Source organism: Medicago truncatula, chromosome 5, assembly GCF_003473485.1.
Source record: "Medicago truncatula cultivar Jemalong A17 chromosome 5, MtrunA17r5.0-ANR, whole genome shotgun sequence".
Taxonomy (NCBI): domain Eukaryota; kingdom Viridiplantae; phylum Streptophyta; class Magnoliopsida; order Fabales; family Fabaceae; genus Medicago; species Medicago truncatula.
In genome coordinates this window covers 13,513,404-13,530,010 of record NC_053046.1, presented here as the reverse complement: position 1 = coordinate 13,530,010, position 16,607 = coordinate 13,513,404, and the positions used below count along the sequence as shown (strand labels likewise).

The window sequence follows — 16,607 nt, the reverse complement described above, 5'->3', positions numbered from 1 at the left end:
ATAAAAGAAAAAATAAGCTCAACTTTGTTGTGCCAAAAGCCCTCTTATCAAGAAAATATATTTTATTTCTTGTCCATTATACATCCATTAGCATTAAGTCATTAACTGAAGGAAAATAAATAATACAAACTACAAAGTAGTATCAAAAGATCTAATTCAACAATCCATGTCTTTTTATGTATTTAGATGTATTTCCCCACATCATCTCACTAATTAAAAGTTAAACCCAACGTCCCCCCAAAAAATAAGTGCAAAAGCAGATGTGATAAGAACCAATAGGCCGTGTCCAATGTAACATATGAAAATATTTATTGACTAAACTTTTCCTGTTTATTTCCAATGATGATGAATACCGTGAATCACACAAATGTATTTTCTAAGACGGAGAGTAAAAAACAATTTCATATTCAATAGAAATTCGTAATGTGTAATATGATTCAAGTAAAGTAATGAGGAAATTAATATATTCACAGTTATTCATGCAAATAATGCACTAACATTCTCAGATAAACTGAAATTAAAGTTACAAATTTGAATTGAGGCTTTATTACATGATGAGAATAAAAGAATAAATAAGAATTTAAATAGTCACTTGCCTCTTGGTCTTCTACGGATTGCTGGTCTGTTAACTGTCAATTCAATTGCAGAAAAGAGCTGCTCGCAGCTCACTTGCTGAGATATTGTAAATATGTTAAGAATGTATTGTGAAATTTCAGGTATTCCTCTATACAACAACCTTAGCCAGACTTATCAAAAAAAGAAATATCAATGGGAGGAATCATTTTCCCCATTCCATTCCACAGAAAAATAAACAAGCATTGCATTAAGTTCCATTCAGTTCCTGACTTAACATAGTGTGCGTATCAGAATGTAAACGACAACCGGTTTTCTCCATGATGTCCCGCAATTGCGAGCATTCGTCAACATAACCCTTCCTAACTAAACCATCAAGTAGGACTTTCCAAACCACTTCGTCATAATTATACCCACAGCTTAATAAACTACGAAAGATTTCTTCAGCCTTCTCTTGGTTACCTTGTTCAAATAGCCCACAAACAAGAAGCTTATAGGATTCTAGATGTGCTAAATGATTATACTCCATCATAGAATCCAACAATCTCAATGCTTCTTCATGCATTCCCAACTTGCAGCAACTACTTAGAAGAGAATTATGAATGTTTTCAGATGGAGAAATTCCACTTTCTTTCATATGGTTAAACAACCTAAAGGCTAATGACAAATGTTCCACTTTGCAAAGTCCTTTAATAAGCTTGCTGTAAGTGTTAACATTAGGCACACAGCCCTGTTCCACCATTTTCTCAAATAGCATGGTTATGATTTCAAAGTCAGCTATCTTCCATATATTGGCATTATCAACTGAAATATTAGTTGAATTCAAATCAAGTCCCATGCCTTCCTTATTATATTTTTCAAATATTAGATGCTTCAATAGGATGGAATATGTTTGACGCGAAGGCTCACAACCAGTATCAAACATGCGTATGAGAACACCAAATGCACTGTCTAGTTGTCCTATACACCCATATGCATTAACCAATACATCATAGATGAAGGAGTCGAGTAATATCCCTTCTTCTTTAATCTTGACCACCATCTCTTCAGCTTCCAGTAATCTTCCTTGGCGACAATAGGCTTTAATAAATGCAGTATACGTGACCACATTAGGTTGACATCCAGATGAAATCATTTGGTCGAGAAACATATTAGCACGGTCAAAGTCACTTTCCCTCAATATTTCCTCAATGAGAATTGTATATGTGTGAACTGTGGGCTTCGCATCAAACTTTCCCATGACATCCACCAACGACATCGCATCTTCCACTTTTCCCTCCTTGCGCAAGCCATCTAACAATACATTGAATGTAATAGAGTTCGGAAAACATCCCTCAAAAAGCATCCTTTTGAACAGTAAGTGAGCATCACTAAATTTCTCAGCCTTGCAGTATCCGTCAATCAATGCTGTATATAAGAATTCATTTGCTTCAGCGTGTTTTTCCTTGAGAGACTCAAAGACTTGATGTGCTTGTTCTACTTTTCCCATTTTACAGAGGCAGTCTATAAAAGCACAAAAAGTCCTCTGATCAGGAACAAAGCCATCTTTAATCATCAAATGATGCAGCCGCCAAGCACTGTCTACCACACGCGCTTTACACAGCCCGTGGATTAATGTGTTATATGTGACAAGGTTGGGTGACAGCTTGTTTTCATACATTTTATTCAGCAATGCCATCGCCCTGTCCATGCTTTTTTTTCTGCAAAACCCACAAATTAGTTCATTATAAGTACGAGAATTTGGACAAACTTTATTCAACTTCATCGAATCCAAAACACAGATGGCATCCTCCATCATCCCCCGTTTACAATAACCATCAATCAAGGCATTAAACGGGACAACACTAGAAACCAACCCTTTCTCCAACATTGTACTCAACATTTCCATCCCCTCGTCCATCTTACCAACCTTGCAGAAATAATCAATCAACACAGTGTAAGTATAAACATTAGGTTCAATACCATTTTCCACCATCTCCTCAAAAAACTTCAAAGCTTCCGTCTCCTTACCCACCTCGCAAAATGCAGCTACAAGAACGGTATAAGTTGGGACATCAGGAAAACAGCCATCCTCCTTCATTTGAAAAAACAACTCGAGAGCCTCGTCAATCTTCCCAACTTCACAAAAACCATGAATTAGATTAGTATATGAAACCTCATTCCTCAGACAACCCTCTTGCGGCATTATCTCAAACACCTTATAAGCATCTCCCAATTCATGAATTTTACAATAACCCAATATCAACGAAGTATACGTAAACGAATCACAACAAAAACCAAACTTCATCAACCCACAAAAATAAGCCTTCGCCACAACCACATTCCCAATCTTACAATGTGCATTCACCATAGTATTAAAACTAATCAAATTAGGTTCAACCCCATCATTCAACATATCCTTAAACAAACAATTTAATTCATCAATCAATCCGAATCGCGACAAAACCATAAAAAGCCTATTATACGAAGTAACAGAGAGGCTAAACTCATGATGGGTCAAAAGGTTCAAAACAAACCTTGCTTCATGAGATGAAACACAAGACTTTATCATTGAGTTTCGTACATTCTCTGCAGCACGAAGAAACCCATTTCGAACAAGAATGAAAAGAAGAGGTTGGTAGGAATGAACGGTGTGGATGAAACCATGTTGGTAATGGATCCATTTGAAGAAGTTTAGGGCGGTGAGAGGGTGGAGATTGGGGTTGTTGAAGAGAGAAGAGAGATGAGTTGGGGTTAAAGATGGGATTAAGGTGTTAAAGGATGGATTTTTACGCCATTGGGGTTGTAAGAGAATGGTGAAGATCTGTGAAGGAAGATCTTGTTGGAGAGAGTTGGGAGAGAGAGATGAAAAGGGTTTAAGGAGAAGATGAAAAAGGTTTTGGTTTTGGTTTTGGTTATGGTGGAGAAGAGTGAAAAGGGGCTTAGATTTTCTCATTTAAAAGCCATCAACAAGAAGAAAGGGTTTTGTTTTGTGTTGGGGTTTATGTATTCATTTGGAAGAGGGTTTTGTTATGTTGTTTGAGAAAGAGAGAGAGAGAGATCAATGACTTTTGGAGGCTGCGGAGGAATTTGGTTTGGTGAGTGTTAATTGGGCCAACAAGTTAGGAGGTTTCAGTTTGAAATCGTGGCTAATCCATAGCCATGGGGTTTTGCTTCTACTCTCATTTGGTAGTGATGCTTTCTTTCATCACATGTGTTTGTGTGTCAAGATGGACTTGTGAGGTAGTTTTAAAAAAAAATTATTTTTTATTTCTTGTTTGGTATTTAAAAAATTAAAAAAAATAATAAAGAAAGTACTCCGCAATTTGGAGCTGTGGGGTATAATAAGGACAGAAAATTCGTCAATTTTGAGGGTATCCTGCAATTTGAGGTTGTGTGGTAACAGAGGTACCAAAAAAAGTAGGGCATTTATGCAATTTTTCGAAAAAGTATGACAGTTTTATGTTTTTTGACAAGAAGTAGGGCATTAAAAAAAAAATTCGGTAGTGATGCTTTCTTGCATCACATGTGTTTGTGTCTGAAGTTTTTTTCCTCATGATTATGCCCATATGATTTTATTTTTAATATTGTTATGTTAATAGAAACAATTTTTTGAACAACTTTTTACTCTACTTTTATTGGACAAAACAATAGGGAGGAAAAAAGTAAGAACATATTTAGAGTATAAGTTATATAATTGTATAAATATCGTTTCTCATTTTCGTTTTATTGGAAGTAAGTTCATGCATTCTTTTCTTTTCAATTTGTTTAGTATATGAATTGTCTCTCATAAGTTCATGGTTGTATTAGAAGTCACTATTTTTTTGCTAGTAATTGGATCCATGATATCTTGCATAAATTGGAGCATTACTCCTTGACACATGTTTTCCGTGAGGGTAACCAAGTAGTGAACGTGTTTGCCAAATATGGTCTTCAAATTGTTATTTATTATAAAACATTTGAAGTTATTTTTAATTTTGTCTATTTTGTGTTATTGGTTGATAGAGCGTTATTGCCTTTTTCAAAAGGTTTTTAGTTTCTTTTTTATGTTTGTTTATGTTGTTGGGGGCTTAACCCTTTTCTTGCCTAAAAATATGAAAAGTAAAATTTGTAATATATTATGAAATATTTTTGAAAGTTAGAGGTGAATTAATTGAAGGAGATTTCTTACGTCCACAAGCAGTTTAAGTGATGTAATATACCATTTAATATATTTTTTTACTATGATAAGGTCCCATAAAACATAATGGTACACCTTCTGCACTAAATATAATCTATTTTTCTCTTACATACTCACATTATCCTCTTATTCTCTCTCTTCATTTTTCTCTCTCCATTGTTTTTAACCAATGAAAAGAGAGAAAAAAGAAATTGTCACCAAAAGTTGTATGAAATGATTGTTCAAATATCACTATTCTTTCTCATATCCTCATCCTCCCTTTTCCTCGTCAACATTACACCTCCACACCAATCACAAAGGCCAAACTAATTGATGTCGCCATTTTTTATAAGCGATTTCAATTGCACTCATGGCACTAAGAACTTCATTGTATAGCCAGTCTAAGAAGTTAGCATGCCTTTTTCTGAAAATGTCTCCACAAGTGGCTTGGAGAGAGGTTCCTAGGAATGCCCATCAGTGTTGCACTCAATTTGTCCAAAGAAGGAATGTTGTTAAATCACTTATATTAGTAAGGCGGGTGCTATCGTGAGAGGCCATTATATATCTCTCACGGTGGTTTGGGGTTTTTTACCTGCATTTGCAAGTTAAAGTTGAATTTTTTTGTTTACAATAAGTTATCTGCATTTATGGTGGCTGCTAACATAAGGTACTTCACCTTTAAGGCAATAAATATTACCCTTGGATTAGATCTATGGTCTAGATGAGTTCAACTTAAACATAAGGAACATTAATCCACTATCAACATCTGATGAGTGATGAGAATTGATTCCTTTCTTCCTCGTACCTCAAAACTACCCAGAAGATTTCCCAACAAAAAAATATTAACGTTCATCACAAACTATTTTATTTATTCTATAAAGAAAAATTAAGAGTTACTGCATCATGTGATTTCCAATATGTTAATGGTTCTACATAAGCTTTTTATATTAGGAAACTAGCGTTCAATTGATTTTGACTTAACAATACAACATACTTTTATGAATGGAGATGTAGATCAAAGACACGTGAAGCAACATTTTGATATTTAAAGTGAAACCTATTTCACATCCAACCTTAAAATTGAGCTACAATGAATAAAGTTTTGTATTTGATGGTATTAATGATGACGGATAATATTGATTATTATTCTATTGTGTCTGGAGAGTTTTGAAATGAGTTTTGGGTGTGTGAGTAAGAAAGCAAGTTTAGATCAGGATGAAAAAATAATAAAGATGAAGGAAAAGAACAATAAAAGGATGGTGTTGTTAGAAACCGATAATTTCCAGATTTTTGAGAGGTTGATTTGTAGTCATTCAACACCATCAACAAGACAAACTTAAAATTCACTATTTTGAAGGATCTCGTAAATCGTGAACGATCTAACACGGTCGCAATCGATTGCAGATTCAAAACTCTATCTTTGATTTTTTTCGTCGGATTCAACGAATTGGGAATCAAACTTTTGGAATTGATTTGGAATCTGAGTTTACGAATCTGGAAATGTGAATTGTTCTGAACAATAATGGGCAAACAGGTGTGAATCTAGGTTCAAACTTTTCTTATTGTTTTTAAATAAACGTATATGAAGAAGGGACACTTCTGCGTTTCTAATTTCCTCAATTTCATTTTTGTAAAAAAAAAATATCTTAAATTCCAACTTATAATTTCAATTAATTATTGATGATGAAGATGGTGCTAGTTGTTGTTGTTGGTGACTAGATGGCGATGATGATGAATGTGGGAGTTAAGAAAGTAATAGAGAGAAAGTAAAAATATTATGTGAGTGTTAGAGAGAAAATTGTCACAAAAGTTGTCAGAATAATTTATATGAAAGATTTCGATTGCCGAAATTTCAGTTCCTACTTAGTTCTTAGTTCAATTAGGTCATGTTCATTTTGACACCGTTAATAGGTTGGATCATAGAAGGACATTCCTCTGACAATCAAAACAGACCTAACCGACTAATAGTATCAAATAAAACTAGTATGACCGTTAGATGTGACCTAATTGAACTAAGAACGAAGTAGGAACTGAAATTTTGACGATCGGAATCTTCAGTATAAGTCAATCCGTCAAACTATCCATCGAAAAACCTAGTCAATATGAAAGGATATTCGTCTGACGACCAAAACAGACCTAACTGACAAATGGTATCAAATAAAATAATTTCGACTGTTGGATATGATCTAACTAAACTAAGAACAAAGTAGTAACGAAAATTTCGACGATTGAAATTTTCGGTATAAGTCAATTCGACACACTATCCTTTTAGAAATCCAGTTAACATGATCGAAATCTAGTCAGCATTTTATCAAAAATATACATCAGTTCTTTTTATTTGTTAACTTTTACAAGCTAATATGACTTTATATTATTTAAAATTATTTTATGATAATTATTCTTTACAATTTTTATTTGTTATGTTTTATTATTGTTTTTAGAACATTTGATTGTATAGTTATTTACAATTTTTGTTAACTTTTACAAGCTAATATGACTTTACATTATTTAAAATATCAATTTATGTTGATTGAGGGAATGTGTTACGAGATAACAAATATCTCAGTTTCTAAGAACAACTTTAAATTTAAACCAACTTATCATGACTATAGACTATTTTTTTTAAGGATACGACCACCATGGAGCCGGTCGATTATTTAATTGTTATTTTTGATGCAATCAAATTCACATCTTATGATGAAATTTTTAAAGCTAAGAATTAAGATTCACGCCTAATTGGTATTTTTTAAGGAGTTAATTTTTATATCTATTGCCTATTTATTTGCTATAGTTTTTTTTATTGCATTGGATATTAAGTTCTCCTTTCATATTTTCTTAGGATATTACTGGAGTATTAGCCGCAAAGGGTGAACTCACAAAATACAAAAGTGATCTTCTCAAAAAAAAAAAAAAATACAAAAGTGATGTTCAATCAACCAATTATATACTTATGAAGTTTGATGATCTTGAAAAAATATTATTTAATGTTTTTGTCCCACATTGATAAACTTATGTGATTTATAATTTAATCTATTTGCAGAGGAGGGGAGAAACTCAGGTGCACACCATAGGAAGAATATGCAAATCAACTTATTGGCTTTACGTCTAAAAATCCAAATGTACCAATTATTTTGATATTGCAACTGGCTAAGTTTAATTTATATAGAGGTATTTTTCTTAAGAAATTCTTACGTGTTTCAAATTAAAGTTTATTGTGTATATTAAAAATTGTTTGAAAATGTTTATTTTATATTTTTTTATATTTTGGACTTTTAGGAAAAATCGGAATATCAAACGCACCCTATAATAATTCAAAACTAATAATTAACGATGTTTTTTCTGAAGTTCAACAAATCCAAACCAGGTATTCACAAATTACTAATCAAACAAAAATCATTAATTAGAAAATTCAGTTATATTTTATTTCATGAAGAGAAGATTATTTTTCAAGTACCACAACAATTGTATATTTTTATTAATTTAACAACGGGTACGGATTTATGCGAGTCTAGAAACTTAAAAAAAATTAATTTTATCCTATGTGTTAATATTTTTACTAAATTCAGTTAATTTTATATGTCTGTGTATCTATAAATTTACGAGTACTTATAATATGATTTATTTTATTCTATTCGTGTGTACATATTAAGATATTCAACTCATACCAATCCGTGATAAATTTTATTTGTGGATACCATACATTGAATTTTTTGGTCTTCTTGAGTATGTCTAACCTAGGCAACACCTACTAAATACACCTATGAAAAGAAAAAAGAAAGAGAGAAAATAAATTATTTTAATTTGAAAATCAATTTTTGATTAATTGAGTTTGAAAAGAAAATATATGTGTTCTCACTATTAATTTCATCAGAAGCTAACAATTGATCATATCTTGCGGTTATATTTTGTTCTCACATGTGAACTACATGACCCCTACCTCACCATAGCATTCACCAAAATGGGATACTTATTCTTCAAAAGAATCATCTTGACCACATAATAAATAATTAATATATCCAATGGTGAAAATTCAATTTGCACTGTGAGAGACCTGTTTTGGTCGCTCACGCTAGCCTCCGCCTATTAGTAATAGGTGTCTTTGAATGGTGAGTTCTAATATTGAAAAGCCTTCAGGGTCATAAAATCAGTCATGGAAGAATTCACAAATAACGTAGTGTTATTACCGGATAGAGAGGTAATGATCATGTTGATAGTAGGTCATGTGTTGATAACTCTATTATTGATTTTTTTTTTTGTTATACGAAATGACGTTAATGATGTTGACAATCATAGAAGAGGTGTGAGCAAATTTCAACATTAGAACCGCAAAGACTACAAAGATTTGCACCCTCTATTAGACATGTGTGTCATTAAGGAGCTTATTGTGAAGTAACCACCAAACTAATAAAGAATTTTTTTTTAGAGCAACTAATAAAGAAAAGTTAAAAGTCATAAAATTTTAAATTAAAATTCAATTTAAAAAATTAGATAGATCACTGATTTATCCTCATTCTCATGGGTTAAACATGTCTCTTAGAGTCATGCATTTCAATCACATAGAATATCGCCAATTACCTACATCACACCACCAATATGTTTTGCAAATAGTATATATCTCACTCATTCTTCATGTATCAAATATCGACTTTTGATAATTTTTTGTATAAAATTATTTCATTTTGCATAAAAAGAAACCAGCTAGTTGAAAATCAAATTATGTTTAGGTAAAACCAACGACACACAAATTTGACATTTTGGTATCACATAATTAGGACCGGAGAGTACCATCCACGCGTGACAATGGAAATAACCAAATATTAAAACATTGAACAAATTTTAAATTTTGTCCATTAGTTTTTTTTCTTCATCATATAAATGAAGTGACGAATACCACGTAAAATTTCGTACATTTTTAAATTTAAATTCAATTACAATGTTCATAATAGTAATATCAATTTTATCGGTTGGATTATACTACCTTACATATAATACATTTTAATTCTCATAAACGATATTCAACTAAAACTTAAACCGAAGATATGAGCTAAATAGCACATTTTGTTGAAAATCATATTCATTACATTTAATAGCTTGTAACACCATTTACATATGATAGAAAAACCTTTTTATTATTATATTGTTTTGATTATTTTTTGATGAAATTATATTATAGGGAAATGTTAACAAAGTTGATTTATTATTACAGCTACCCACATTAACCAATCTGTAATAACACAAGACAATTACACTGTTCCATTGGCTAGCAGACAAAAACAAAAACCTCAATTTCAAGCTTGTCAACAAATAAAGCCAAACACACAGAATAACACTAAAAACAAAATCAATCCTTCACAATACCCTTTTCATTCCATTTCAACTTTCTCACTCTATTTCATTTTCATTCCCAAACAAATCTCCTTTTCACCATGAAAATTCCTCAAATCATCACAACCCATTAACGTTAACTTCATCAAAACGCAAAACCCATTTCAAAAGTCACAAACTTTTTACAATTTCGTTCAAAAATGCAAGACCCCACTTTCTCCGCCGCCGTTGAAACCACCGATCACCACCACCCACAACCACCGTTGAAACGAAACAACCGAAAACGACCCGTTTTCAAACTGCTACCGGGTCAGATCGCGTTTCGTTTGGTCTGTCATTCGTCAACGGTTGGTGGGTTGATCGGAAGTTCAGGGTCAATCGTTTCTCAGCTCCGGCGAGAGACCGGATGCAAAATCCACTGCGAGGATGCGGTGGTTGGGACTGATGATAGGGTTATTTTGGTAATTGGGTCGATGTCGGATCGAAAAGGGATTGTTTTGGGTGATAGGGAGATGGAGGTTTCTAATGCACAAGAAGGTGTTGTTAGGGTTTTTGATAGGGTTTGGGGGCTTGAAAGTGAGAAAGGGGGAAATGGTGAAGTTTATGGGAAATTGTTGGCACATAGTTCTCAAGTTGGTGCTATTGTTGGGAAAGGAGGGAAGAATATAAGTAATATTAGGAATAATAGTGGTTCTAATATTAGGGTTTGTCCTGCTCCACATTGTGCTGCTAAAGATGAGGAGTTAATTCTTGTGAGTTTTGCTTTTGCTTATTATTACACTATTAATAGGATTTAATCTGTATTTAAAACTTTTCACACGAACATTTAACTAAATATTAATAATTAATTAGTTGTGTTTGAACTGGACCTCCAACTCTTTAGCTCAAACCAGTTGAGCTACCCGACCACTAGTAAATATTTATAGAGATATTTTATGGATGGCCTTAAAAATTATGTATGAAAAAGGTTCACACAATGGAGGATCTAAATTAATCACTAATGATTTGTTAAATAAAGTTAGTTACTAATTAATATTATTACTAATTACTCTTATTAGGCACGGTAAATGCAATCGGATTTGACTCTAAGTTGAGCTCTTTGAATTAAGATCACTCAATCATTAATTAATGTTTTAATAGAGTTTAAATCCACGTATGTGATTGTAAAATAGTTTTACACTGACACGAAATTCAATGATAGGCCGTTATTTTTCCATGTCATACCACCTTGGGGCGGAGGCAGCCCCTTTGAGGGGGTTGAACTTAAAAAAAATGCAAATATACATCTATATATTTTGCATTTTGAAGCCCCTGATTTTATTTTTCCTCAAAGAAATCAAAAGTTTGAACCCTTTGGGCTAGGGTCTTAGATCCGTCACCGATACTACCGATTTCAAAATACATTCGTAAAAGTGGCTTGATCTGGCAAAATTGTGGATTTTCATCGGATATCAATTGTTCTATATTGACAATGCATATCCTTTAAATCATTTAATATATCTATGATTTGTTATGCGGAGAATGTAATAGTAGTATTTTTTATATTTTTTTTTCTCAATTGTTGGAATTCTTTCCTTTTGGTTAAGATTGAAAATTATTTGTTGAATAATGTAATATTCAATAAAATAACAAAGGTAATTAAATACTGCGCATTTTATTGATTTTTCTTATAAAAATCCTTAAGAAAGGAGATTGGTTATCATTTGTATTATTATTTTTTTTTACTAATCATTTGTATTATTATTATTGCCGACCCCACTTAGTGGGATAAGGCTTGGTTGTTGTTGTTGTATTTGTATTATTATTATTATTATTATTATGAGAAATTTGAGATAAGGATTCATTCATACTAAGTGGAATTCATGTCAAGTATTATGTTTTTATTAATGGTCAGTTAAATCATGATCTTGTTTTCTTCCTATATTTTGGCATGAAAATCATATTACCATGTGTATGTTATATAAGTGAATTGGAACTTTAATTTTGGGATTGTAGGTCTGTGGGCCTTGTGATAAATTAGAATGAGGAAACTGGCAAGTAGTCGACCAGATTAAATCTGATCTGTCATTTAACCGAATGTCTATACCGATTTAACCAAATATATTTTCAAGAACTGCGAAAATAACACCATTCACTTATCATTGAACTGACTATTTAATATTCTTGTTCTTTATCTGGGAACTTGTTTGATTGACAGATAACTGGTGAAAGTTTGGCTGTAAAGAAAGCACTGATTTATGTATCTTATTGTCTTCAAGATTGTCCACCGATGGGAAAAGTATCTTTGAACACGCCGCCAACTATTAACTCGTCTGATAGGTCAACCTCTTACACACATGAGGATCTTTTTCCTCACCTTAATTCATGGTTACCTTCAATGGAAGGTTTATCTATAAACGATGCTTCAAAACAGACAACAAACGCTAACGGAAACTCTAGCCTTGACTCAAAAGGTTCTGGACACGCAGTTGTTTTCAGACTCCTTTGCTCTAACAACGTAGCTGGTAGTGTTATCGGCAAAAAAGGGTCTATAGTCAGAACTTTTGAAATCCGAACTGGTGCTTCTATTGTCTTTGCCCCTCCTTTAGGTCAGTATGAAGAGCGCATCGTCACTATTTCTGCTTTTGAGGTTAGTCACGTGATTTTGATACTCATTTTGATTTGCCATAATTTTCTATTATTGATCTAGATTTTTTTTTTCTTTCCGTCCAGAACCTTGAATCAAGTAATTCTCCTGCACAAGATGCTGTTATTCTTGTCTTCACTAGAATTGCTGAAGATCACATTCGAAATGGATTTCAGCCAGCCACTGCTGTGGAATCACCTGTAACTGCAAGGCTTTTAATCACAACAAGCACGTTACATTTATTGACTGGTAATGAAGGTCAGGTGATTTCAGAACTGAGACAAGTGAGTGGGGCTGATATTCAACTACTGCATGGAGAGCCAATTCCTAATGCTTCAGATAATGATGTGGTAGTCCAGGTACAATTATGTATCTTGTATAATTCAAGACAGCTACACTTTTTTTTAAAGGTTCTTAAGAGTTTATATTTGTTACTTTACACCGTGTGCTTCTGTAATTGTTTAGATCTTGATTTTATTATCATATGATGATATCCTTCATGATAAAAGGATAACTTTTGTTTTTGCTCAATTTCCAATTTAAAGGTCTTTAATATGGGAAACAGTTAATTATACTTGGCTAGTAGAAGTTTACACAAATATATTTCAGGTCCTGTTTGGATAAACAGTTCAATCAAGTGTTTACTGATAAAACAGTTAATTTATTGACTTGTGAATTTGTTTTCAGCTTATTTGCATAACAAAAGATAAAATAAAGTCAATCTTTTATATAAGCTATCCTGGAAAGCTTATGAAAATAAACTGAAAACAATTTATGTACATTTCATAAGCTGTTTGCATAGGCTTTCTCAAATGGACTCACAAGTGGTTATGTCACTAGATAAGTCAATCCAAACAGACCCTCAATAAAATACTTAAAAGTAGAAAAAATGCTCTTGTATCCAACATAAAGGTCCTCATTTGTTAGTTTCTGGAAGCTTCTGTCTAATGTTCGTATACTTATTTTATGGTGTCTTTTCAATCCTTATTATATCTGCTTCGGTATTGTTGTAGAATTCTTCTTTTGCTGCCAGCTTAGTTAAGAATGTAAATGATAACAAATATCTTATTCTGTTGCACTGCATTAGTGCTTTTACTACTGAGGCATTCATGTGGTCAGAATAGATTGATAACTTGTTTTGATAAACAACTTAATAAGCATTTATATCATAAGTACTTATGTGTGAGTTATATTTATAACAAGATAAATAAAATTAAATCATAATGTTTTCATATAAACTTTAAGCTGTTTTCATAAGTTATCTTGAAGAGCTTATGAAAATAAGTTGAAAACAACGTATGGACATGTCATAAGCTGTTTTCATAAGCTCTCTCCTAGACAATCTCAGAAGCGCGCTCATGCCACTGGCTGAGTTTCTTGTCGGGGCTCCAACAATCTTTTCTTACTGTTTGCTAGTCATGTTTATACATAGAGAGACATTTCATGCAGATCACTGGTGGATACAGATGCGTGGAAAATGCTCTACGTAAAATCACTTCTATAATTAGGGATAATCCTTTGACCAATGAGTTGCTTGCTGAAGCAAAAATCAAACCAAGTTTTCCTTTAAATAAAGATACCGTTAGGAGTAAGTTCATTACCCGCAAAAAATCTTCTTTTCCTTTTGCAAGGGTTCCACCACAGGTATTCTTCACCTCCTTTATTTTAACCATCTTTTGATATTCTATTACATCTCTTGTTTTCCAAGGGATTTTAGTACAAGATTGTTAAGAATCTTGTATATTTGCAGAATGCAGGGGTCTATCAAGCTAAAAAGGTCACAGAAAATGGGGAATCACATACGAATTTAATCGAGAATGTGGAACCTGGCAGGTCAGTATAATCCAGCTGGGAGTATACGCCTTTGCTGTGATTCTTTCTCCCTTTCCCTTAGTAAAATCTTAGATTCCTATAATTTTTTTTTTTTTTTGAATAAAGATTCCTATAATTATTAGATATAGAAGCCAATGGCATAATAAATATTCACTACAAATCAATAAAATAATATATTGCTGGATAAACAAATAACTCAATCTGTGAAGACATCTTCCTGCTTCTAATCTTTTTTCAACCTTTCTGTTTTGGTAAAATCTTTTGGCAGAGGAAACATTGTTGCCACTGTGACAAACACTACCGTGGAGATTATAGTCTCAGAGCATGTCTTTGGTTCTGTTTATGGTGAGGATGGCGGCAATTTAGATCGAATTAGACAGGTGTGCAATTATTTATTCCCTTAGAAAGATGGCATGAATTATTTAATTTGCCGTGAGTCATGGTTGGACTGTGTTAAACTTTCTTCTGTTTGGTGTGTTTTGAATCATTCGATCATTGTCGTTTTGGAGTGCTAATGATTTTAAATAAGGTAAAAAAAAAGGTATATCTGATCTGAGTATGAAACTTGCATTTCATTTTGTTACATTTGTTGGTACTGTAACTCCAAAAAAATTAGGGAATTTGGAATTGTTTGCACTATGTGAAATTTATTGGTCATTATCAAAGTTTAGACTTTGGTATCAAGAGCTTTCATTTTAACCCTTTTTATATTTAAACCGTTTAATAAAAAAATGCAGATGCAGATATAATACTAATACAAATGAAAGGTTAATATTTTAATATACATAGATTGTATTTATTGTATATGGATTATGGTGTCCACGAGGGCTGAGTTTCAATCTCCTTAAGGAAGGTTGTAAAATGTTTATTGGTGTCACTTCAATTATTAAAAAAGTCCCGCTTTCTCAATTTTTTTTATTTGTATAGGGATTATGGAAATAGTCTATTAAAGATGATATTAATATGCTCTAGTGTCGTTTCTGGGACCAGATTTCAGGTGCAGATGTTACTGTATTTGATCCCAGCAGCACCGGTACAAGTGGAGGGAAGGTTGTGATATCTGGAACACCTGATCAAACATTTGCAGCTCAGAGTTTGCTTCAAGCTTTCATTCAAACTGCACAAGCAAGCTGATGGATAGATGGCAAGCTGCATTTCATTTCATTTTAAAGTTCTTCCTTCAAAACAGGAGGAGGTGCCATTAGTGGTTGGTGTACATATCACACGTCTTGACTAGTCACCTTCAACTTGTGAATAATATTATCATTATAGACTCACTATTTCACTTCAAAATGATATGATGGTTACCTCCTGTAGACTAACAGACACATTTTGTTAGATTTCGGTTTCTGACGTTTTATTAACCGTCTTTTTGAAAGGGCCGTGGGAGCTCCCGTTATACCGTTAATTGGTACTATCATTTTGCTCCAAGACCTATTTATAAAAGTTCATCCTTTTTCTTTAGCTAGTAATATTTGTGTTCATATTATTAGAGTCGGATTTTATAGAGTATGAAAAAATTGGATTCTAGTTCACGCTCGATGTGAAGGCGGGTATTGGAGTTTCATTTTGAGTCTTTTGGATTGATACATTTGTTGGGTACTGCAACTCCCAAATATTTATGGAATTTTGGCACTTTGCACTATGTGAAATTGATTGGTCATTATCAAAGCTTAGCTTTGACATCAAGAACTTCCATTTCAACCTTTAACAGTTCAACAATATCTTTGTTATTGAAAGTGAAACTTCCTCTCTCTCTAGTGGGGTATACTTAATAATTAGAGAATCCAAAAGGGTCTTTCGCAAATGTTTTCGAAACCTCCATTGTCGTTATTGTTGAACTTTGGATATTGTACTTGGCCGTTTGTTTGCCAAAAAAAAAAAAAGATCTTGTTCTTGTTTATAGAAATAGACTCTTAAACTATGGCGTTATATGCTCATTGCTGCTTCTTATCTACTTATTTGCACTATGTTATGCATGCTGGTAAGTGCCTCCATAATTTAACGGTAAGATTCATTTATACGTTGATTAATTTTTCTAACTGATTCAGGTATACTTATTAATTAGAGAATCCAAAAGGATCTTTAGCAGATGCTTTGACTTTAGAAACC

The 16,607-nt window shown here is 32.8% G+C and overlaps 2 protein-coding genes across 2 annotated transcripts; one reads left to right on the top strand and one right to left on the bottom strand.

Annotated features, from left to right (window-relative positions):
* Positions 1 to 436: 436 nt before the first annotated feature.
* LOC11408567 (pentatricopeptide repeat-containing protein At5g65560) lies at positions 437 to 3,749 on the bottom strand. The gene has a single exon (XM_024784096.2). The coding sequence runs from the start codon at positions 3,506 to 3,508 to the stop codon at positions 824 to 826; it is 2,685 nt and encodes an 894-aa protein (XP_024639864.1). The 5' UTR covers positions 3,509 to 3,749; the 3' UTR covers positions 437 to 823.
* A 6,275-nt stretch (positions 3,750 to 10,024) lies between these two features.
* On the top strand, positions 10,025 to 15,967 carry LOC11410597 (KH domain-containing protein HEN4). Its single transcript, XM_003612968.3, has 7 exons — positions 10,025 to 10,788; positions 12,234 to 12,665; positions 12,749 to 13,021; positions 14,112 to 14,306; positions 14,413 to 14,495; positions 14,764 to 14,875; positions 15,486 to 15,967. The coding sequence occupies exons 1-7, from the start codon at positions 10,237 to 10,239 to the stop codon at positions 15,627 to 15,629; spliced, it is 1,791 nt and encodes a 596-aa protein (XP_003613016.1). The 5' UTR covers positions 10,025 to 10,236; the 3' UTR covers positions 15,630 to 15,967.
* The last annotated feature ends 640 nt before the right edge of the window (positions 15,968 to 16,607 follow it).

Coding starts and splice junctions, on each gene's coding strand:
- LOC11408567 (XM_024784096.2), bottom strand. CDS start 3,508: ATGAGAAAATCTAAGCCCCTTTTCACTCTTCTCCACCATAACCAAAAC.
- LOC11410597 (XM_003612968.3), top strand. CDS start 10,237: ATGCAAGACCCCACTTTCTCCGCCGCCGTTGAAACCACCGATCACCAC. Junction 12,666..12,748: donor TCACTATTTCTGCTTTTGAG/GTTAGTCACGTG, acceptor CTTTCCGTCCAG/AACCTTGAATCAAGTAATTC. Junction 14,307..14,412: donor TTGCAAGGGTTCCACCACAG/GTATTCTTCACC, acceptor GTATATTTGCAG/AATGCAGGGGTCTATCAAGC.